The sequence below is a fragment of the Dendrobates tinctorius genome, unplaced genomic scaffold, assembly GCF_039654945.1.
Source record: "Dendrobates tinctorius isolate UK_male_01 unplaced genomic scaffold, ASM3965494v1 ptg000059l, whole genome shotgun sequence".
NCBI classification, from domain to species: domain Eukaryota; kingdom Metazoa; phylum Chordata; class Amphibia; order Anura; family Dendrobatidae; genus Dendrobates; species Dendrobates tinctorius.
This window is the reverse complement of record NW_027361727.1, coordinates 24,199,138-24,225,410: the sequence shown is the minus strand read 5'-3', so window position 1 is coordinate 24,225,410 and position 26,273 is coordinate 24,199,138. Positions and strand designations below refer to the sequence as shown.

The 26,273-nt window shown below is 40.2% G+C and overlaps 3 protein-coding genes across 9 annotated transcripts in view; all 3 read right to left on the bottom strand.

The window, feature by feature from the left end:
* Nucleotides 1-26,273, bottom strand: part of LRRC4C (leucine rich repeat containing 4C) — a 1,128,588-nt gene that overhangs the window by 671,649 nt on the left and 430,666 nt on the right. The gene's annotated exons all lie outside the window — the stretch shown is intronic.
* Nucleotides 17,760-22,719, bottom strand: LOC141092434 (uncharacterized). Its single transcript, XM_073578589.1, has one exon. The coding sequence runs from the start codon at nucleotides 21,907-21,909 to the stop codon at nucleotides 19,729-19,731; it is 2,181 nt and encodes a 726-aa protein (XP_073434690.1). The 5' UTR covers nucleotides 21,910-22,719; the 3' UTR covers nucleotides 17,760-19,728.
* Nucleotides 22,719-25,834, bottom strand: LOC141092260 (uncharacterized; the record flags this gene model as incomplete). Its single annotated transcript, XM_073578254.1, has 1 exon — nucleotides 22,719-25,834. A coding segment is annotated over one exon (3,108 nt), but the record flags the coding sequence as incomplete, so codon positions are not given.

Here is a 26,273-nt window from a genome sequence, read left to right as displayed (position 1 = left end):
AACTTGGCCATTTGATGAATAAAGAGTTCATCCATATCTTCAGCTTGCACAGGCGGCCTGTAGTAAATGCCTACAATGGTGTCCTTTCCATTGTTCTGTCCTTGTATTCTTACTAGAGTTGAGCGATACCGTCCGATACTTCAAAATATCGGATCGGAATGGATCGGCCGATCTTAAAAAAAAGTATCGGTATCGCCGATTCCGATACCGGAAGTCCCATTCAAGTCTATGGGACTTCCGGTATCGGAATAAGAAAAACCCTGTTTTTGCCTTGTACAGCCTCTCTGGGGTCTGTACGGGCCTTTCGGGGGGCTGTGCCGGCCTGCCAGGGGGTCTGTGCAGGCTCCGGTGGTCTGTGCCGGCCTGCCGGTGGTCTGTGCAGGCTCCGGTGGGCTGTGCCGGCCTGCCGGGGGGCTGTGCCGGCCTGCCGGGGGGCTGTGCAGGCTCCGGGGGGCTGTGCCGGCCTGCCGGTGGTCTGTGCAGGCTCCGGGGGGCTGTGCCGGCCTGCCGGTGGTCTGTGCAGGCTTCGGGGGTCTGTGCAGGCGATGCCTGCTACCATGACAGTGATTGACACATTAGCCAATGATGGGAAAGTAGTAGTCCCATCATCCGGCTAATGTGTTGAATGTAAAAAAAAAAAAAAATTACATGCTACATACATGCTACATACATACAACATGCATACTACATGTAACATACATACTACATATATACTACATGCAACATGCATACTACATACATGCTACATTCATACTACATACTACATACATGCTACATTCATACTACATATATACTACATGCAACATACATACTACATATATACTACATGCATGCAACATGCATACTACATATATACTACATGCTACATACATACTACATATATACTACATGCATGCTACATACATACTACATATATACTACATGCATGCTACATACATACTGCATGCTACATACATACTACATGCTACATACATACCACATATATACTACATACATACTACATGCATGCTACATGCTACATACATACCACATACATACTACATACATACTACATACAGTACATACTACATGCATGCTACATACATACTACGTGCTACATACATACTACATATATACTACATGCATGCTACATACATAATACATGCTACATACATACCACATACATACTACATACATACTACATACATACTACATACATACTACATGCATGCTACATACATACTACATGCATGCTACATACATACTACATGCTACATACATACTACATATATACTACATGCATGCTACATACATACTACATGCTACATACATACCACATACATACTACATGCATGCTACATACATACTACATGCTACATACATACCACATACATACTACATACATACTACATACTACATGCTACATACATACTACATATATACTACATGCATGCTACATACATACTGCATGCTACATGCATGCTACATACATACTACATACGTATGAATGTATTGTATGTAGCATGTATGTAGTATGTATGTAGTATGTATGTAGCATGCAGTATGTATGTAGCATGCATGTAGTATATATGTAGTATGTATGTAGCATGTAGTATGTATGTAGCATGCATGTAGTATGTATGTAGTATGTATGTAGTATGTATGTGGTATGTATGTAGCATGTAGTATGTATGTAGCATGCATGTAGTATATATGTAGTATGTATGTAGCATGTAGTATGTATGTAGTATGTATGTAGTATGTATGTGGTATGTATGTAGCATGTAGTATGTATGTAGCATGCATGTAGTATATATGTGTTATGTATGTAGCATGTAGCATGCATGTAGCATGCATGTAGTATGTATGTAGTATGTATGTAGTATGTATGTGGTATGTATGTAGCATGTAGCATGCATGTAGTATGTATGTAGTATATATGTGGTATGTATGTAGCATGTAGTATGTATGTAGCATGCAGTATGTATGTAGCAGGCATGTAGTATATATGTAGTATGTATGTAGCATGTAGTATGTATGTAGCATGCATGTAGTATATATGTAGTATGTATGTAGCATGTAGTATGTATGTAGCATGCATGTAGTATATATGTGGTATGTATGTAGCATGTAGTATGTATGTAGCATGCATGTAGTATGTATGTAGTATGTATGTAGTATTTTTTTTTTTTTTTAACATTTAACAAATTAGCCGGATGATGGGACTACTACTGTCCCATCATTGGCTAATGTGTCAATCACTGTCATGGTAGCAGGCATCGCCAAATGGGACTTGTAGTCCCATCGGACGATGCTTGCACAGACCCCCGGACATCAGCACAGCCCCCCGGCAGGCCGGCACAGCCTCCCGGCAGGCCGGTACAGACCACCACAGGGTGCACAGACCACCGGCAGGCCGGTACAGACCCCGTGCAGTCCACACAGCCCCCCGGCAGGCCGGCACAGCCCCCCGGCAGGCCGGCAGAGACCCCCGGAAGGCCCGAAATGACGGCGCATCATGATGCGCACACACCGCGCATCATGATGACGTCATTTCGGCTGTCAATCAACTTTGAACTTCCGATTCCGATGCCGACTTCCGATATTGAAAAAATATCGGAAGTCGGTATCGGAATTCAGATACAGCAAGTATCGGCTGATACCCGATACTTGCGGTATCGGAATGCTCAACACTAATTCTTACCCAAATAGTTTCCACAGAACTCCCAGTCTCTGAAGCTTCAATCTCTGTGCAGATATACGCGTTTCTAACATACAATGCGACACCTCCTCCTCGTTTATCAAGTCTGTTTCTTGCAAATAAGTTGTATCCTTCTAGCCTTGAATTCCAGTCATTTGTATCGTCCCACCAAGTTTCAGTGATTCCAATGACATCATATTTCTTTTCCTGTGTTAGTAGTTCCAATTCTCCTTGTTTGTTGCCCATGCTTTGTGCATTAGTATAGAAACATTTCAATTTGTGATTGGCTTCTCTTTCTCCAATATTTGTATTAATTAGATTCTTTTGTCTTTGTTCTTCCTTTCCACTTCGAATAGCAGAGTTCTCAATAGCATTTGTCAGGTGTATGGCTTTTTCTGGCCTTTTGCTTCCATTCCCACATTGTTCTAGTTTAAAGCTCTGCTGATGAGTGTAGCAAGGCGACTTCCAAATACATGTTTTCCAGTCTTCGTAAGGTGCACCCCATCTCTACCAAGTAGTCCATCGTATAGGTAATTCACTCCGTCATACAGAAATCCAAGTCCTTGCTGACGGCACCATCGACGTAGCCAGTTGTTCACCTGCAGAATCTTATTCCACCTCCTTGTTTCATGGCCATCCACTGGGAGGATGGAAGAGAAGACCACCTGCGCTCCCAGTTCTTTCACTTTCTTGCCTAAGTTTTCAAAGACACTGCAGATGGTTTCCAGGTCGTTTCTTGCGGTGTCATTTGTCCCCACATGTATTAGCAGGATTGTGTTGTCATCTGTAGGTCTGAAGAGTCCTGATATCCTGTCAGACACATCTTTAATTTTTGCACCTGGAAGTCAGCACATTTCTCTTGAGGTTATATCCGGTCTGCAGATAGCGGCCTCTGTTGGCAATGGGATTGGGGTGAAGGAGCAGTTATCTGACAGGAGAAAACCAACTCCTCCACCATGCTTGCTGCTAGGGCAGGGGGTGTGGGAAAGGTGGAATTCATCATACGAGAGTGCAGCAGGAGAGGCTGTGTCAGAGGGGGTGAGCCAGGTTTCGGTGATAGCGAGGAAGTAAAGTTTGTTAGTGATAAAAAGATCATGGATGTAGGTAAGCTTGTTGCAGACAGAGCGAGCGTTCCACAGAGCTCCTGTTAGTGGGACTGGGGAAGCTGGGATCGGGCGAATGTGTATAAGGTTGGAGTGGTTATGGAAAATTGTGATTGGGCATGGATGGGAGGTAGAAATTACAGTGGGAATGTGGTGAGGAGGACCAGGATTCAGAGAGATATCGCCGGCAGTGAGGAGGAGCAGAGAGAGTGTTAGCAGGTGGGAGCAGGAGAGGGCATGAGGGGGCTGTCCGTGTTTGGAGTCAGAGGACTGTATGTTGAGGAACAGATCTGAGGAAGAGGTGAGATGGATTGGAAGGATTGAAGAGATGAACAGTTCCTTGCTTGGTGTAGGGATTAGTGGGATTATCAGAAAGTGAAGGATTATAGGCGTCAGAGTGGAAACAGAAACATTGTTTACAGTGACTCTTTCCAGTTACCTTCTGTTCCCTTCTGGTTCAATTCTGGATTAATTCATATATTCATATTATCTCACACTTTTAAGATACACACTTATAGGATACACACTGCAGACTAAAGTCTTGGCAGACTTGTGCTATGCAATATATGTGCTACAAAGTGCATTCAGGTGTAAAGCTGAGAGGAGTGGACTGTGCTCACGTTGGTCAGACAATAGAATGGTATTTAACAGGGAGAAATTCAAGATTCTACATCTGGGCAAGAAAAATGAAAATGACATCTGCAGAATGGAAGCAATAGAACTAAGCAACAGCAAATGTGAAAAAGACTTGGGTATACTAATAGATCACATGCTGCACATGAGTCAACAGTGTGATGCAGCAGCAAAAAGGCAAACACAGTTCTAGAATGTATTAAGAGAAGCATAGAGTCAAGATCACGTGAACTAATTGCCCCCCTCTACTCCTCCTTGGTCAGGCCTTATCTGGAATACTGTGTCCAGTTCTGGGAGCCACATTTTAAAAGAGATTGAAAAATTGGAACAAGTTCAGAGAAGAGCTACCAGGATTGTGAGCGGATGGCAAAGTATGTCCTTCGAGGAACGGTTATAGGATCTGGGAATGTTTAGCTGCAAAAAAGAAGGCTAAGAGGAGACTTTATAGCTGTCTACAAATATCTGAAGGCCTGCCACAGTGTAGAGGGATCATCCTTATTCTCATTTGCACATGGAAACACGAGAAGCCATGTGATGAAACTGAAAGGGAGAAGATACAGATTGGATATTAGAAAAAAACTTTTGACAGTGAGGGTGATTAATGAGTGGAACAGGAGGCCATGAGAGGTGGTGAGTTCTCCTTCAATTGAAGTCTTCAAAAAGACTTCACACAATTAGGCTGTCTGCCATTATTGTTACTCATTTATGTCAATTGCTATCATTGAAATGTTGTCTAGCACTGAGCATTAAAATAGATTTTTGGGCATTTTTTTTTCAGGTACTTGTTTTTTTATTAAAGTTTCATGGAAACTAATAATTTGAGTGTCAAAAAAAATAAGATGAAATCTTGGTAAAATCTTGGCAAAATTTGACTTCTGGAGATCGTCTCTCAAGGAGAAAGTCACTACTCTTCAAATAAATAGATATTAATTGAACTCGGGGATGGCAAGAAATTACATCAGTTCATCTTTTCCTATTAACCCATAATTAATTAATTGCTTTATACAGTATGCATAACGAAATTTCATCAGTAGCCATTACCCCAGTGTACCTAATTGATTTAAGACTTTGCCTAATTTAGAAAAAAAAGAAAAAAACTAAATACGCGTCTATTTAGATTAAAATATATTAATGAGGGGGAAAAAAAAAAGCTTTATCTTGAAAGGAAGTATTTAACATTAGTCATAATGTTATGTGAAGGTAGCCGTTGTCTAATTATGCAGCGGAATTAATGAAAGTGTTCAAGCTGCCGCGCGTGAATCACATTATTCTACGAGAGGAGCAGATGATATTAGTTTGATTGGGGGAAACAAGTTTTATTTTTCTAACAAGGTTAAACAGGTGGCGAAACCTTTTCTGCAGTGTGAATTGCTCCGCGTCGTTGAACGTATCTATTAAAGAAATTAGCGAGAATGACGAGGTTTCCCGCAAAAAAAAGATTTAAAAAAAGTGCAAAATAAGTTGAATCTAAGAGCATGCTTGCTTCTACAAGAAGGGAACATGTGTCTGATATCACATTGAAGCCACACACGCTTATTAATTTGGCATTTTTTTTTTTCATAATGTCTTTGAAATAAAAAATATTTAGTGATTAATGTGGTCTTAATTAAAATAGTAGAACAAAAACAATATTTTTAGGCTGAGTTTTAGGTGGCGTTGTAGGTTGTGTTTACACGGGGTAGTTAAAAAAATAATAGGAAATTGGTTTCATACAAAGTCCATGTGATGAAAATTGTAGCAAGCTCCATATAGGCAATGGTTTACTCCCGTAAAGTCAAGTGGATTGATCTATAGTACGGTAAGTTCACAAGCCACCATTGTGGCACTACCGAAAAATCTCCGTCTTTGAGTACCAACGTGGAGGTTTATCTAAAGAGGATGCTGAGGCGGTAGTTGCGATTGGGCTTTGGTGTACAGAAACCAAAGACCCCTCTGTCACGCAAGAACAGACCAGTTTTATAAATGGACCATGGGCAGAGATGAATGGATCAAGTTTGAGTCGCATCTCCTGAAATTCGGAGTTCTATCCAAATTTTGAAAACTTTGTGATTCGATTCACAAAAAAAAACTAAATAAACATCACCATTTTGGTAATCATTTACGGCCAGCACATAGTAAAAAGTTGAACAAAAAAACTAATAATCAACTTACTTCTCACTTTTTAGGCCACTTCATTACTCGCCGCCCAATGGCTGGTCATCTTCTTTCTACCATTGCGCCGCATCTCTGACCTCTTCACTATAGGTCAAGACATCTAGCCTTGGAGGTGACGGCGTGTCGTAAAGTCATGATGTGATGTCTTGATGTTCTCTGTGACCTTGCGTGAAGTTGCGCTAGTACTGGCTTATAGTGAAAAGAATGGAGATGCGGCGTGCGATGCCAGAAAGAGGAAGACCGGATGATGGGTAGCGATTAGCATTCTGATTTTAGGGGCCTAACTACTAGGAACCCCCATTCATTGATTTGGGGTTGGGTTGCAATCAAATATTTCAAACATGGAAAATTTGTCCAGCTTTGGTACATTTGGCAGTAATAAAGGCAGCTCACTCTCCCACAAAAATATTCCCCTCAAGATAAATTACTCCCCAATGACTTCACTATTTCTGATTTTCCAAAAGGCAAAGGGACGACGAAAACTCAAGACATATGCAGAAAGCTGAATAAATACCGTACAATTTTAAAAGATACCAACTCCGATGAGACAAGGAGATAAATTGTACCCAAAGGACACAGCAATTTCCTGCCAGACTCTAAAGCAAATATCTGGACACTGGTAGGAGCAAAAGTAAAGCAAAAATAAACACAAAATCTGAAAGATACAAAGTAGAATTTCATAGAGATAAACACTCATTTCATTTCCGCTAGAATAAGTAATAAGAAAAACCAAAAGGCAGAAGACGCAATGTATCGTAAAGCAAGAACTAGACTACCAAGAAATAGCCAAAAAATTCTAGAACTGTAAAGATGATTTTTACGTTTGCGGTTTATGTTATTTTCTGTCTTTTCAGCTGTTTATCCAACGCTCACTACACATATACTGATGGTGAATGATTGCGATTCATAAAGGATGCAGTTAAGAAGATATACTCTATTATTGCAGCAGGAGTTAAGAGAAGTCTTAAGATGAAAGAAAGATCTCATTGCTGATAAACAGGTGTTCCTGACAGCTTCTCCTCCAATCCCTGCAAGTAAAACCCTACTAGCTCTTCATTAGGTTATGACTATGTGATGGACAGATGTGTCCTTCCTTACATTTACTCTCTGAACTGGGTATTGTGAGGTTTTTGGGTGTCTTTTTTAGGTGGTCTTTTAAAGTTGAGCGAAGAGATTTGCGTGACCCAAGTTTGGTAGCCATATCCATATGCTGTGGCCACGAGACCAGAGCCCCACAACACTCCTACTACCTTTGACATCCTTGATGAAATTTCTGCTCATGGTTTCGTCATGCCGCAAAGTAATGTAATTGCAGACCATACTTATCAGAAGAGGCCCCGGGGAAGCCTTCGGTATTTGGAGATTCTCAGTGCTCAGGTAAGGCAGCCATGGCCTATGAATCTTTTCGCTCAAGTGTCTACATGTGGCTACCTGGTGGTTGTTATAGGAATTGTGGCCTACCAAGAGTGTTGTTAGCACCATGTTTTAATGTTTTGGAATTATTTTGTGAAATTTTGGAGTCCTCACCAAATTTGTGGAAAAGCAAAGGAGGGCTTATCTGTATCTACCCTTTTTTTCGAGAGGATGGAGATACTGAAAGGTTATCCTCACCACTGAGGGCATACTGTAACTCTTTGCACTTTCCTTCTCCTCAATTCCAACCTATATCACCTTGGCATCTATCATTCAGTGTAAAAATTAAGAAGTGGAAGTCCTAGCAAATGTCAGTGATACATGAGCACATCCGTAATCTACATAGTGACCATAATGCATTGATCTACCAATGAGAAATCTGCCATGACTGACCACAAAGGGTTGATCAAAGGTTACTATTACATCCAAGTTTCGTTGAAGATGACTTTATAGAACTTTCTTTTCAGGTTGTTTTTTGGCCAAATGGTTTGTCCAGTTTTAGAAAATCCAATTTCATAAGCTCTAATAAAGTAAACATTGGGCAGGATCACAATCTATTGGCCAAAGTGGCATCTCTTGCCTCCGAAGGACCTATCCTTCATCACACAGACAGAAATTCTGTTAAGCTTCCATCCAAATCAGGGCCAAGGCCAATATCTTACTTTCTTTGCTATTGAAGGACAAGTTGCACATACGAGGGGTCCAAAAATGGAGATGTTGTCTTTTTTGGGCCAAGTCATCTTGGGATTCTCCATAACAAAGGCTTCGGCATAGCAGTTCTTCCTTAATTAAAGATTCAGAGATTCCCATTAAGTTCTTGTAGGCATTTATTATTCATCAATTATCTGTGGAACCAATTAATCTATAGAAGGACAACCCAACTATCATACCCCATTTTTAGCACAGCAGTCATCTTTTATGGCCAGGTCTTCAAGACTCTCACAGTCATAATCCTTATTGCATCATTTTAATAGGAAAATTCATTGTACTAATAGAAGCTTTATAGCGTCAGTCAACTCGATTTTCTTTGCATGAAAATACGGAGTCTCAACCAGAGCTGTCCGGGCTGACAGAGACAGATTGCCTACGAGAGGAGAGCAGGTAAGCAAACTGGCTCTGAAGCGTACCGGGACTCCGGCACTCCTCAATAATCGGGGAATTAGAATACATAAAATAAACAACCATCTTCCATCATTAATTTTCCGAGGTCTGTACAAAGAAGTAATGATCACTAAACCTGAATGAAAATTGCATTGCAAGAATAGATTGGGAGAAGTGTGAAGATTAAGAGGATCTGGATAATGTTCATCTGTGTGTGGCCTTCAAAGAAATCTGATGAAATGCTGGTGCAGAAAATACACAGTATATTAGGCTCATGAAAATGAGCAAGAGGATCGGTCAACAGATTTCACAATACAAGCTGGATACATTATTAAAAAAAAAGTCAGACCTAATGAGGCTGGTGTGCTTACTTTTAAAATTCATATAAAGAAAGGTTATTGAAAGCTTTTTTTGAATAATAATAGGAAGAACACAGCTGTGAGTCCAGTTCAAGCTGGATTCATAAAATGTGCTGGACTTACAAAGTAAGCACACCAGCATCATCAGGTCTAATAGATGGATTTATTAACATTCGCAGGTTTTATTGATTAGTGGTGACACATATATTGCTTGTTTTGCTGTCTCTTTCTCATATGTGTATATTTTGGATTTTTCCTTACTTTGGTTTGTTTCTGTTTGTCTTTTTTATATCTCTTTGTATCTTTTATGTTTTGCTCTTGTCCTTTCAGTAAACTATTATTAATTCGCAGAGAGGAATTGTTTGTGAAGCTTTTTACTGTATTAATTCAACCGCCGTACACATTGTTGGGAATTACGATTTATGGTGTATGAAAGAGAAGAGATGGAAGGAAATAGAAGAAGAGAAGAAGGGGAAGGAGTGAAGCAGAGAAAGCGGAGAATAAAGCAAGAAAAGAGTGTGGAGAAGACAATATATGTGTATGGGAAAAGGAGGGAGAAGAGAAAAGGGGAGGAAAGGAAAGAAGAAAGTGAGAGGGAAAGTGAGGATGAGAGAGGAGGGGAGGAGAAGGAAAGAGAGAGGCAAGGAGATGAGAGGGAGAGAGATGAAAGGATATGGGAGTGGAGGCTCAGAAAGGAGAGAAGAAGAGAAGAGGGAATAGAGAAGAGAAAAAGGAAAAGAGAAGAGGAGAGGGAAAAGAGAAAAGAAGAAAAGAGAAGAGAAAAGAAAGGGAGGAGAAAAGAAAAGAGAAGAGGGAGAATGAGAAAAGAAGAGAAACAAAAAAGAAAACAAGGGAAGAGAAAAGAGGAAAAGGGGAATAGGAAAAATGAGAAGAAAAGAGAAAAGAAGTGAAGAGGCAATAAAGGGAAGGCAAGAAGCTATGAGAGTGGAGGACTCAAAAGGAAAGGAGAAGATAAGAGAAGATAAGGGGAAAGGAGAGAAGATGAGAGGAGAAGAGAAGAGGGAATAAGAGAAGATGAAATAGAGAAGAGAAGAGGGAATAGAGAAAAGAATAAAAGAGAATAGGGAAAATGAGAAGAGAAGAGATGAGAAAAGAGAAAAGAAGAGAAATGAAGAAGGAAAAGAGAAGAGAAAGAATAGAGAGAAGGCAAGAAGCTATGAGAGTGGAGGACTGAAAAGGAAAGGAGAAGATAAGAGAAGATGGGGGTAAGGCGAGAAGATGAGAGAACAGAAAAGGTAATAAGAAAAGATGGAATAGCTAAAAGAAGAAAAGAGAATAGGGAAAATGAGAAGAGAAGAGATGAGAAAAGAGAAAAGAAAAGAAGAGAAATGAAGAAGGAAAATAGAAGAGAAAGAATAGAGAGAAGGCAAGAAGCTGTGAGAGTGGAGGACTCTAAAGGAAAGAAGATAAGAGAAGATAGGGGGTAAGGCGAGAAGATGAGAGGAGAAGAGAAGCAAAAAGGGAAAACAAGAGAGGGAAGGCAAGAGGCAGATAAAAAAAGATTAAGAGAGGAAGAAATAGAATATAGAAAAGGTGATGAAGAGAGAAGATTGGATCGAAGACGAAGGGAAGAAAAAGAAAGAAACAGAAGTGAGCAGAGAAGAAGAAAATATAACGAGAATAGAGGAATAAAGAGGAGGAACAAAATTTTTAAAAAAAGAGAAAAAAGAGGAAAAGAGAAGGAAGGAAAGGGGAGAGGAGAACAAATGAAAGGTACAGAGGGTAGTGGAGGAGAAGAGAATGACAGGGAGGAAGAGGAAATGAGGGATGTTTACAGGAGGAAGGGATTAGATAGGAAGGAGCCAAAAAAAGCAGAAAAAAGGAGGAAGTATAAATGGGAGAAAAAGAGGGATGTGGAGGAAGAGGAGAGATAATGAAAAGAGGGGGTAGAAGATAAAGAGAGGAAGAAGAAAGAGAGAAGAGACTGTATGAGAGCTGAATGACCTCTGATGGTAGTGTAGTGCATCTCCGCATATCTCTGTCCCTTAGTTTATGGGTAATTTATCACTACTTTGCAGCGTTTGAAGAAAAAAATGCAAAGAATGGTCATAAATTAGTGACATGGTCCCTGCAAGATATAGTGAGAGTTCATTCATCTGCAAAATGAAGGCTCCCTTGTTAATGTATTCTCTGCTTGTGCATAAAGACAGAAGATATAGAAGCCGCCATCCATATGTGCATGCTTGTATGACATAACTGGAATGAAGATTGCAAATCACCACGGTAACACTAATTACACTGATCATCCTGCTTAACATAAAATAGAAGATCACACAACGGGTCTGTTCATTTACAAGACACAGATGCTTCCAAAAACATGCAAAGCATGGCCATAATGTAGATACGAGATAGATAATAGATAAATAATAGATAGATATAGATGATACATAGAGAGATAATAGATAGATAGATATAGATAGATAGATAGATAGATAGACAGATAGAGTGGGGAAAATAAGTATTTGATACTCTGCCGCTTTTGCAAGTTTCCCACCTACAAAGAACGGAGAGGTCTGTCATTTTTATCGCAGATACACTTCACCTGTGAGAGACAGAATCTAAAAAATTTTAGAAAATCACATTGTATGATTTTTACATCATTAATTTGCATTATGAAATATGTATTTGATGCAATAGAAAAACAGAACTTAATATTTGGTACAGAAACTTTTGCAATTACAGAGGTCAGACGTTTCCTGTAGTTCTTGACCAGACTGGCGCACACTACAGCAGGGATTTTGGCCCCCTCCCCCATACAGATCTTCCCTAGATCTTGCAGGTTTCGGGATTTTGGCCCCCTCCCCCATACAGATCTTCCCCAGATCTTTCAGGTTTCGGGGCAGTCGCTGGGCAACATTGAGTTTCAGCTTCTCCAAAGATTTTCTATTGGCTTCAGGTCTGGAGACCGGCTAGGCCACAGCAGGACCTTGCAATGCTTCTTATGTAGCCACTCCTTACTTACCATGGCTCTATATTTTGGGTCATTGTCATGCTGGAAGACCCAGCCACGACCCATCTTCAATGCTCTTACTGAGGAAAGTCAAAATCTCAAACTGCATGACCCCATCCATCCTCCCTTCAATACAGTGCAGTCATCCTGTCTTTTTTGCAGAAAAACATCCCCAAAGTGTGATGTTTCCCCCACCATGCTTTGTTTCCCCCACCATGCTTCACGGTTGGGACAATGTTTTTGGGTTTGCATTCTGGAGTTGATACCAAAAAGTTCTATTTTGGTCTCATCTGACCACATGACCTTCTCCCATGCCTCCTCTGGATCATCCAGATGGTCACTGGAGAACTTCAAATGGGCGTTGACATGTGCTGGTGTGAGCAGGAGGACCTTCCATGTCCTGCAGGACTTTTATCCATGACATAGTGTGTTACTAACTGTAATGTTTGAGACTGTATTCCCATCTTTCTTCAGGTCATTGACAAGGTCCTCCTGTGTAGTTCAGGGCTGATTCCTGACCTTTCATAGAATCATCCTTTCCCCACTAGATGAGATCTTGCATGAAGCCCCAGACTGAGGAAGATTGACAGTCATCTTGTGTTTCTTCCATCTTCTAATAATTGTGCCAACAGTTGTTGTCTTCTCACCAAGCTGCTTGCATATTGTCCTGCAGCCCATCCCAGCCTTGTGCAGGTCTACAATTATGTCCCTGGTGTCTCAAGACAGCTCTTTGGTCTTGGCCATGGTGGAGAGGTTGCAGTATGATTGAGTGAGTGGACAGGTGTCTTATATACAGGTAACAAGTTTAAGCAGGTTGGACGGCGTATAGGGGAATTTGGAGAGATAGATTTTGGCATTTATTGTTTATTATTGATCTGCATTTTTATTTTTTGTTTAATGGTGTGCATAAAAGTAGCAAAGAACTAAGAAGCTCAGCCCCGGCACATCTATTTAGTAAGTTCTTTATCTCCAGCTACCAATCACTGTCGTAATATCAACCGTTTGTGGCAGACAGGCTGCCGCTTCTAAATCTCTAACTTGACTTGCTAACATACTGCCTGACCTTGCCTTTTGCCTGCAGCTTATAGAAGTATTATTTGCCACCAGTGTTGTGCCAATAGTATCATTCTAACTTAAAATGTGGCTTGTTCAGCCATCACTACAGTCTGAGCCAAATGAAAAACTCAGCTCAGGGAAAGATTTTATGTATATCTGAAAGTGCGTTATATTTTATCAGACGCTGGACTTCTACTGTATAGATAATTCTATTCCTGAAAATTAATTAAAAAAAAGTTATAAATGTTCCAAAATGTTGTGGAATAATGTTTGCATACTTGGATTTCTTAAACTCCACTACAGATAATTTAACTTACCAGTGACCATACATATGATTAAAGTCTAATCTTTCACAATGTTTGATCGTCCGACAATAAATATAGAATAGATGTAATTCTGTAAATGCAGGAAATGGACATAAAATCAAAAACAGGATAATAAAATGTACGATATTTTATCTCTCTCATCAGTGCTAATATCACAGTGGTAACTAGGATTATTTTTCAACTGGTGCAAAGTTTAATTTTCTTGCCTAGACCACTAAATACCTACATACACCAGTCACGGCAGGTTCTCCAGGGCACATGCCCAAATGCCCCACATTAGGTAAATCAGATATATAGATAAAGCCGGCTCAGGTGGCTATGTGCAGCCTGAGTATTCAGTTAGTTGGCCACTCTACTACCTCTGCTCTCCAGCTACTATTACCAGCTCATTTGTTCTGCTTCTCCTGGTGCCACACTTTCAAATCTTCTCAATTCAGGTATCTGATAAGAAATTTGCCTCTGCTTTCTTATGCTGCGTTAAATTCATGCCGTGCCTGATAACACATTCATTTCTGCTATTCCTGGTACTGCCGCATTCTCAACTCTGATGAATCAAGTTACCAGATAACAAAGTAGTCTCTGGAATTTGTGTCGTGCAATACAGGGACAACCACCAGAGGGTGAGGAAGGGAGGTCACAGGAGCTCACCTCAAGCAAAGACCTGTAGAGCTGAGCAAACACCGCTAGGGGGCAGTAGAGAGGTCGTACAAGCCAAGTCAGCACCAGCCAGTAACGCAGTGTCAGAGGGGAAGGCAGGAGCAAGGTCCGAAGCAAGAGGTGAAAAAGCTGGTCGGGAGCGTGATAACAAGAGTAGGAGACAAAAGCGCAGCCAGAAACACGCCAAAGGTCAGAGCCAGACAGAACAATCCATAACAGGAACGGAAGACAGATGGGCAGGTCAGAAGTCAAGCCGGGTCATACACTGCGGAGAACAGTTACACGGAGAAGGTTAACTCCCACCTGACCAGGTCGGGAAGCAGAAAGCCAACCCTGACCTGGATCATGACATTGTGGTGCTGCTGAAGCCTCAACTCACCTGAATCAAGGTACCTTATAAAACGAACATGCTTCTTCTATTCCTGATGCTAAAGCATGTTCAACTCTGTTGGATCAACATACCAGATTACAAAATTGTCTCTGCTATTCCTGGTGATGTCGCAACCTCAATTAACCCAAATTCAGTTGCCTGATAACAAATCTGTATCTGCTAATCCTGATTCAGCCGCACTCCCACATCTGCTGAATCCATGTATCTGATAAATTAATTTCTGCTATTCCTGGTACTTACCTTACCCTCAACTCTGTTGAATTAAAGTACCTGATAACCAATTTCTCTCTGCTATTCCTGATGCTGATGCACCCACTGCTGAATCAACATACCTTATAAATGAATTCCTGCTATTCCTAGTGCTGCAGTTCCCTCAACTTTGATGAATCGAGGTACCTGACAACAAATGTGTCTCTGCTCTTCTTGGTGCTGTTGCATCCAATACTCGGCTGAATTGAGGTACCCTATAACAAAGTGGTCTCTTTTATTCCCGGTGCCACCATATCCTCAACTCTGCTGAATCAAGGTTCTTGATAAGAAACTGCCAATCTTGTTTAATACCATACTTCTGCAACACGGTACCAGATTGCCTACACATTTCTGCTATTCCTTTGTCCTGTTCATTCATTGGCTTTACTACATCTAGTGATCCAATCATACATGTGCCATCCTGCATATCTAATCTAACTTTTTTTGCCCTCGCTGTTCCATTTGCCATCCAGCAAGTCCAGATCCACTGCGTCATCACCTCTGGTCCACGATGCTTAGAGAAACTACTCATCTCAGCAGATGAGCCTATAACAGATTGTTATTTATATATATAGTATATATGTTAGGCGTCGGATTTCTGTCGCTGCACAGCGAGAATCCCGAGCCTTACTTCCGGCGGTCTCCCATTCCTCTCCAGCCGCAGAGGAGGTTGCTCAGCAAACTCGTCGGTCCAGGCGCTCTGCCCAGACCAGCTCCGTGGGTTTGCTTGCTGCTGCCACCTCTGGCGCAGCTATGACAATACATGCTGCTCAGCAGCGAGATTCTCCAGGGACTAAGACCCATGTCGGGCCACTGAGCATGCCCGTGGAGTGATCTCCCATTGGAGATCGAAGGTCACGTGCTCAGGTCCTGCTCCGGTTCGGATTGGCCCATCCGAGAAGCTAGGAAGGTCCCGGACGCTCACGGCTATAAAAGGTTCGCATGGCCACTCGACCATGTGCTAGGATAGACTGTATTTACAGGCTATGAGGAGTGAGTGATGTATGCACGCATGAATGTCTCTAGTGAATGACTCATTAAGAAACCCCTACCCTTGGTACGCATGTGTTGTGCAGCCTAGCCTGCTAGTGCCCAGGCTTAGGCGTAGGTAGGACAGAGGTTGAGTCAGGCATCAGTCTTCACCAGGGACTCGGCACGCCTCAGTGCACGTGCTCCATAGCCAGCGACTATAGCGGCATTCGCGGCAGCGACGCCGCGCGTTCAGTGGGCCTAGAAGAACTCTAACCCCATGTCCTTGGGGTAGAGTTCTGTGGCCGTACACTGTGCGCTCTTTTGGCCGGGCTCTGTGAGCTTAACAGGCTCCGGCATCTACGTTTAGCGGTTGTGCGGCTCTGTGCATTAACAGAGTTCGCCCCTGTTCACATTGGGTGACATAACCCACGTGTGACTGGTTTCACACCGCTTAATTCTTCCGACATTACTTAGCAGCAGTGTACCACCTCTGCACGGTGGACCCCGGGCTGCGAACGCACCTACTATTATTTTATAATTTGGTGCGTTCCGCCAGTCCTAACAATATATATATATATTTGTTACACACACACCATACACTCTATATACCATTATTGCAACTAAAATATTGTTGAATTAGTTGAAATAATTACCTAGTATAAATACTGTTATTAACTGCTACACTACTAATCACTAATTATAATAATGATGAAAAGATTAGGAAGATAATTGTTCTATCTTATTTTAATGTCCGGATATGGAAAGTTTGCAGCAATTTTCTGTACTTGGATTCTATGACTTTTTTTATTTTGTGGATGTTCTGCCTTCATACACGTTGACACGGTGTGCACTCTAGCATACAGCATAAACCACCTTCTATCTTCCAAAATAAGCAAACCGTTCTCTGTCGTCTAACTTGTTTATTGGTGAAGACTATAGAACATGCGGTAAAACTATAAAGAATGCAAACAACATGGGTAAGTATTGGGCAGATGATCACACAGCTAACACAATCAAAAAGAGGTATACAGTGTGATGCAAACTTTACATTGAACACACAGGTGTCTAATTACATCTGCTGAGCTCTGGCTGCCATACAGTTAATAACCTCTCTGAACAACACTGCATTGCAAGAAAAGATGTTAATCTTACCAGATATGCTTTACCCCGATAATGAACTCAAGTAGGGAAGTTACAGGAGGACATTTACACACATGTGTCCCATGAAATACACAGAAGAAAATGGCATCTTCTTCATCCCAGTATACATTGCTTCAATCCCACAATGCAACACTTTGTTAAAGACACAGGCTGTAAATGCTATTTAAGACACAGCTATAAATTCAGCCACCACTAGATGGTGCTATAACTAAACACAGCACATAACATAAACATATTTGCCCTATATCCAGAGGGCAGAACAGTGGAAGGTTACTAGAAGTTTAGTTTAGAATTTTAAGTATCAAACATAAAATATGAAGGTTCTTAGGTTACTGCCACATACAATAGTTAACGTAAAACATGTTGCAAGATGGATTCATTTTGTCACCTATCAATAAACAAGGTGTTTTAATCAAACGAAATAGATATGAAAAGTTTATAATATAAAAATTAAAGCGATTCTCGACTTTGTACAATCCTTTTATTTTGAAAATGAAGCTGAGGACAGATTGTTACTTTACTGGGTTCCTAGCGATATGTTGGAGATTGCGGTAATATTTGCAGCAAATGTTTAGTTCCTCTGCAGCGTCATCATCGGGGGAAATGAAGCATTACAAATTGCCCCTTGAAATCAATTAGTTCTATATTTAAATGCATGGATGTTCTAGGTAGTAGATGAGGGTCCTCCAGAGCGAGAGACTCCCCCTCCGTTTCCTCTTTACAAACTCACAATTCTCTATCTGGGTGTTTTCGAAGCTAAATGACCCCTTTAAGATGAACATCTGTGTGGAAATGAAATGGGCTTATGGCCAAGGTCCATCCTCACCGGGCAGGTCTCCAACACAAACAGTTTCTCCAATATGCATTTATGCATTTTAAAAAGCTTCTTCCAAGCACTTTTCAAAATTACTAAAAAATCAAATAGTATGTATATAACAGAGATTGTGGAGGCGCACGTGTGCTGCACGGAGGCCAAGCCGGTGCTCCATATAGCGCTTATAGGGGTTACACAAATTCCTTTTTTTCTTTTTCTTTTTTATAAACAGCGCCCCTACCTGTCTGTGAGCTACAAATAGTATTGCCGCATGGCTGTAAAAAAGGAGACACTATACAACTACTATTACTGCTACTATTCTGCAATCATGGCTATTATTACTACTACTAGATGTGTGCCCGATGCTTTTGCATTGGGAGGGCAGTAACATCACGATGGGGGCAGCTTTGTGGTGCTGGGGTGGTGGCCCACCCACTTCCGTGCAATCACAACCGGCAGGAAAGACGGTGTTTTGCGGCCTGTGCTGGAGATGGTGTGCGGCGCCACCAGAGGGTGGCCACACCCAATCTCCAGCACAGGCTTCAAGCCACGGTCTTTCCTGCTGGCTGTGACTGCACGGAGGTGGGTGGGCAGGCAGCGGCGGGATCTGGCGCGTGTAGTCAGGCGGTGGGTCCTGGCGGGGGTCCGGCGGAGGCATCCCTCTCATTACTCCCCCCTCATTACAACGCCTCATTATACCCTCTTCATTACACCCCTCTCGTTATACCCCCTCTTTACACCCCTTTCACAGCCTCGTGATCGCAGTGGCGGCCTGGATCCGAGCAGCAACTGGGATCCTAGTGGCAGCTGGGATCCAAGCAGTGGCTGGAATCCCAGCTGTGGTCGGGATCACAGCAGCGTTCGGAATCGCAGCTGCAGCCTGGATCCGAGTGGCAGCTGGGATTCCAGCGGCAGTTTTGATCGCAGCGGTGGCCTGGATCTGAGCGGCAGCTGGGATCCCAGCGGCAGTCCGGATCGCAGCGGTGTACGGGATCGCAGCCGTGGCCTGGAGCCGAGCGGCATCACTTGGGTGTTCCAAAATGGTGGTCGGCGTACTTCTGGTGCGGTGCAGTGGATTGTGGGATTCGGGGATGTACTACTAAGTCTACTACAATTGGTCCTACAATTAATACAACTATTATTCTACTATTTCTACTACCGCTATTAACACAATTATTACTATTTATACTACTAATTCTACTACTATTACTACTAATATTATTATTGCTACTATTACCACTATTACTACTGATATTACTATTTCTCATATTAATTCTACTACTATTACTACAATCATTATTTCTGCCATTACTTCTACCATTACTCCTCCTCCCATTACCACTACTACTCCTACTATTATCACTACTGCTATTTTTATTTCTACTTCTACTACTCTTATAAGAGATGAGTGAACCCGAACTTAAAGGTTCAGGGTTTGTACAGGACAGTTAGCGTCAGGTGCCAAAGGACGAACGCTGACTTATCCCAGAAGTCCGACACAATGCTCGAACTTCTGGGGGAAGCCGGTTGCAGAGAGCGACATTTTCTCCAGATCCAGAGTTCGGGTCTCCATTGTTGTAAATGAGGTTCGGGTTTTGGTTTAAGTTCGGGTGCAGTTCTGCTACTCAAAACAAATTTTGGACTAAAGGTTGAGATGGGAACCAGAACTTCCACAAGTCTGGTCATACCTAACTATTAGTACTATTACTTTCACCACCATCACTACTACTCCTACTCTTACTATTAGTACTACTATTACTACTAATACCTGCACTACTACTTCTGAGACTATCATCACTACTACTCCTACTATCATCACTACTACTCCTACTCTTACTATTAGTACTTCTATTACTACTAATATCAGTACTACTACTTCTAAGACTATCATTACTACTACTCCTACTATCATCATAACTACTCCTACTCTTACTATTAGTACTTCTATTACTACTAATATCAGTACTACTACTTCTAAGACTATCATTACTACTACTCCTACTATCATCATAACTACTCCTACTCTTACTATTAGTACTTCTATTGCTACTAACACTAGCACTACTACTTCTGAGGCTATCATTACTACTACTCCTACTATCATCATAACTACTCCTACTCTTACTATTAGTACTTCTATTGCTACTAATACTAGCACTAATACTTCTGAGGCTATCATCACTACTACTCCTACTATAATCACTACTACTCCTACTCTTACTATTAGTACTTCTATTACTACTATCAGTACTACTACTTCTAAGACTATCATTACTACTACTCCTACTCTTACTATAAGTACTTCTATTGCTACTAATATTAGCACTACTACTTCTGAGGCTATCATCACTACTACTCCTACTATCATCACTACTACTCCTACTCTTACCATTAGTACTTCTATTACTACTAATAACTGCACTACTACTTCTGAGGCTATCATTACTACTACTCCTAATATCATCACTACTACTCCTACTCTTACCATTAGTACTACTTTTACTACTAATACCTGCACTACTACTTCTGAGGCTATCATCACTACTACTCCTACTATCATCACTACTACTCCTACTCTTACCATTAGTACTACTATTACTACTAATACCTGCACTACTACTTCTGAGGCTATCATTACTACTACTCCTAATATCATCACTACTACTCCTACTCTTACTACTAGTACTTCTATTACTACTATCAGTACTACTACTTCTAAGACTATCATTACTACTACTCCTACTATCATCATAACTACTCCTACTCTTACTATTAGTACTTCTATTACTACTAATATCAGTACTACTACTTCTAAGACTATCATTACTACTACTCCTAATATCATCACTACTACTCCTACTCTTACTATTAGTACTTCTATTACTACTAATATCAGTACTGCTACTTCTAAGACTATCATTACTGCTACTCCTACTATCATCATAACTACTCCTACTCTTACTATTAGTACTTCTATTGCTACTAATACTAGCACTACTACTTCTGAGGCTATCACTACTACTCCTAATATCATCACTACTACTCCTACTCTTACTATTAGTACTTCTATTGCTACTAACACTAGCACTACTACTTCTGAGGCTATCATCACTACTACTCCTACTATCATCATAACTACTCCTACTCTTACTATTAGTACTTCTATTGCTACTAACACTAGCACTACTACTTCTGAGGCTATCATCACTACTACTCCTAATATCATCACTACTACTCCTACTCTTACTATTAGTACTTCTATTACTACTAATATTAGCACTACTACTACTGAGGCTATCATTGCTACTACTCCTACTATAATCACTACTACTCCTACTCTTACTATAAGTACTTCTATTACTACTATCAGTACTACTACTTCTAAGACTATCATTACTACTACTCCTACTCTTACTATTAGTACTTCTATTGCTACTAATATTAGCACTACTACTTCTCAGGCTATCATCACTACTACTCCTACTATCATCACTACTACTCCTACTCTTACTATTAGTACTTCTATTACTACTAATATTAGCACTACTACTACTGAGGCTATCATTGCTACTACTCCTACTATAATCACTACTACTCCTACTCTTACTATAAGTACTTCTATTACTACTATCAGTACTACTACTTCTAAGACTATCATTACTACTACTCCTACTCTTACTATTAGTACTTCTATTGCTACTAATATTAGCACTACTACTTCTCAGGCTATCATCACTACTACTCCTACTATCATCACTACTACTCCTACTCTTACTATTAGTACTTCTATTACTACTAATAACTGCACTACTACTTCTGAGGCTATCATTGCTACTACTCCTCCTATCATCACTACTACTCCTACTCATACCATTAGTACTTCTATTACTACTAATACCTGCACTACTACTTCTGAGGCTATCATTACTACTACTCCTACTATCATCACTACTACTCCTACTCTTACCATTAGTACTTCTATTACCACTAATACCTGCACTTCTACTTCTGAAGCTATCATTACTACTACACCTACTATCATCACTACTACTCCTACTCTTACCATTAGTACTACTTTTACTACTAATACCTGCACTACTACTTCTGAGGCTATCATCACTACTACTCCTACTATCATCACTACTACTCCTACTCTTACCATTAGTACTACTATTACTACTAATACCTGCACAACTACTTCTGAGGCTATCATTACTACTACTCCTAATATCATCACTACTACTCCTACTCTTACTATTAGTACTTCTATTACTACTAATATCAGTACTACTACTTCTAAGACTATCATTACTACTACTCCTAATATCATCACTACTACTCCTACTCTTACTATTAGTACTTCTATTACTACTAATATCAGTACTACTACTTCTAAGACTATCATTACTACTACTCCTACTATCATCATAACTACTCCTACTCTTACTATTAGTACTTCTATTGCTACTAACACTAGCACTACTACTTCTGAGGCTATCATCACTACTACTCCTAATATCATCACTACTACTCCTACTCTTACTATTAGTACTTCTATTACTACTAATATTAGCACTACTACTACTGAGGCTATCATTGCTACTACTCCTACTATAATCACTACTACTCCTACTCTTACTATTAGTACTTCTATTACTACTATCAGTACTACTACTTCTAAGACTATCATTCATTACTACTACTCCTACTCTTACTATTAGTACTTCTATTGCTACTAATATTAGCACTACTACTTCTGAGGCTATCATCACTACTACTCCTACTATCATCACTACTACTCCTACTCTTACTATTAGTACTTCTATTACTACTAATAACTGCACTACTACTTCTGAGGCTATCATTGATACTACTCCTCCTATCATCACTACTACTCCTACTCATACCATTAGTACTTCTATTACTACTAATACCTGCACTACTACTTCTGAGGCTATCATTACTACTACTCCTACTATCATCACTACTACTCCTACTCTTACCATTAGTACTTCTATTACCACTAATACCTGCACTACTACTTATGAGGATATCATTGCTACTACTCCTACTATCATCACTACTACTCCTACTCTTACTATTAGTACTTCTATTACTACTAATACCTGCACTACTACTTCTGAGGCTATCATTGCTACTACTCCTAATATCATCACTACTACTCCTACTCTTACCATTAGTAATTCTATTACTACTAATACCTGCACTACTACTTCTGAGGCTATCATTACTACTACTCCTCCTATCATCACTACTACACCTACTCTTACTATTAGTACTTCTATTACTACTAATACCTGCACTTCTACTTCTGAAGCTATCATTACTACTACACCTACTATCATCACTACTACTCCTACTCTTACCATTAGTACTTCTATTACTACTAATACCTGCACTACTACTTCTGAAGCTATCATTACTACTACACCTACTATCACTACTACTCCTACTCTTACCATTAGTACTTCTATTACTACTAATATTAGCACTACTACTTCTGAGGCTATCATTACTACTACTCCTCCTATCATCACTACTACTCTTACCATTAGTACTTCTATTACTACTAATACCTGCACTACTACTTCTGAAGCTATCATTACTACTACTCCTCCTATCATCACTACTACTCCTACTCTTACTATTAGTACTTCTATTACTACTAATACCTGCACTGCTACTTCTGAGGCTATCATTACTACTACTCCTCCTATCATCACTACTACTCCTACTCTTACTATTAGTACTTCTATTACTACTAATACCTGCACTACTACATCTGAAGCTATCATTACCACTACTCCTACTATCATCACTACTACTCCTACTCTTACCATTAGTACTTCTATTACCACTAATACTTGCACTACTACTTTTGAGGCTATCATTACTACTACTCCTCCTATCATCACTACTACTCCTACTCTTACTATTAGTACTTCTATTACTACTAATACCTGCACTACTACTTCTGAAGCTATCATTACTACTACTCCTCCTATCACCACTACTACTCCTACTCTTACTATTAGTACTTCTATTACTACTAATACCTGCACTGCTACTTCTGAGGCTATCATTACTACTACTCCTCCTATCATCACTACTACTCCTACTCTTACTATTAGTACTTCTATTACTACTAATACCTGCACTACTACATCTGAAGCTATCATTTCCACTACTCCTACTATCATCACTACTACTCCTACTCTTACCATTAGTACTTCTATTACCACTAATACCTGCACTACTACTTTTGAGGCTATCATTACTACTACTCCTCCTATCATCACTACTACTCCTACTCTTACTAATAGTACTTCTATTACTACTAATACCTGCACTGCTACTTCTGAGGCTATCATTACTACTACTCCTCCTATCATCACTACTACTCCTACTCTTACTATTAGTACTTCTATTACTACTAATACCTGCACTACTACTTCTGAAGCTATCATTACTACTACTCCTCCTTTCATCACTACTACTCCTACTCTTACTATCAGTACTTCTATTACTACTAATACCTGCACTGCTACTTCTGAGGCTATCATTACTACTACTCCTCCTTTCATCACTACTACTCCTACTCTTACTATTAGTACTTCTATTACTACTAATACCTGCACTACTACTTCTGAAGCTATCATTACTACTACTCCTCCTTTCATCACTACTACTCCTACTCTTACTATTAGTACTTCTATTACTACTAATACCTGCACTACTACTTCTGAAGCTATCACTACTACTCCTACTATCATCACTACTACTCCTACTCTTACTATTAGTACTTCTATTACTACTAACACTAGCACTACTACTTCTGAAGCTATCATTACTACTACTCCTACTATCATCACTACTACTCCTACTCTTACTATTAGTACTTCTATTACTACTAATACCTGCACTACTACTTCTGAAGCTATCATTACTACTACTCCTCCTTTCATCACTACTACTCCTACTCTTACTATTAGTACTTCTATTACTACTAACACTAGCACTACTACTTCTGAAGCTATCATTACTACTACTCCTACTATCATCACTACTACTCCTACTCTTACCATTAGTACTTCTATTACTACTAATACCTGCACTACTACTTCTGAAGCTATCATTACTACTACACCTACTATCATCACTACTACTCCTACTCTTACCATTAGTACTTCTATTACTACTAATACCTGCACTACTACTTCTGAAGCTATCATTACTACTACTCCTACTATCATCACTACTACTCCTACTCTTACCATTAGTACTTCTATTACTACTAATACCTGCACTACTACTTCTGAGGCTATCATTACCACTACTCCTACTATCATCACTACTACTCCTACTCTTACTATTAGTACTACCATTACTGCTAATATCTGCACTACTACTTCTGCAGCTATCATTACTACTACTCCTCCTATTATCACTACTACTCCTACTCTTACCATTAGTACTACCATTACTACTAATATCTGCACTACTGCTTCTGAGGCTATCATCACAACTAATCCTACTATCATCACTACTACTCCTACTCTTACCATTAGTACTACCATTACTACTAATACCTGCACTACTACTTCTGAGGCTATCATTACTACTACTCCTAATATCATTACTACTACTCCTACTTTTACTGTTAGTACTACCTTTACTACTAACATTAGTACTACTATCTCTACTCCTATCATGACTACTGTTATTACTAAAACTACTATTTTTATTACTATTTCTACTATTTTTACCGCAAAAAAATTAGTTTCAAAACCAATACTTTCTTGCACAATGTAACACCTGAAAACCAATGAAAAATATGGGTCTTACTACATCAATTTGCAAATGCTTAAAGTGAAGCTGTTGTTTCAGATGAATAAGAATAAGTTGCCGTGTGTGTGAATGGAGGACAACGTAGTTGGTCATTATCTGAATAGATAATCTATGCAATTATCTCTATTTCTAGAGATGATTGCATAGATTTGCAGCACCCTGCTCTATCGGACGCTGCAGTATTCCTGGACTGTGTGACAGGAGCTCTGCGAACTACAACCTACCAGCGCATGTAGACGAGGCGCAATGTCGTGTCTATGTGACCTTGTGCCAGGCCTACAAATCAGAAGACCAAGGCTGATGACAGCTGGTAGACCGTTCATAGGGCTCTTTTGTGAAATCCTAACTTGGCTGGTGGACCAGG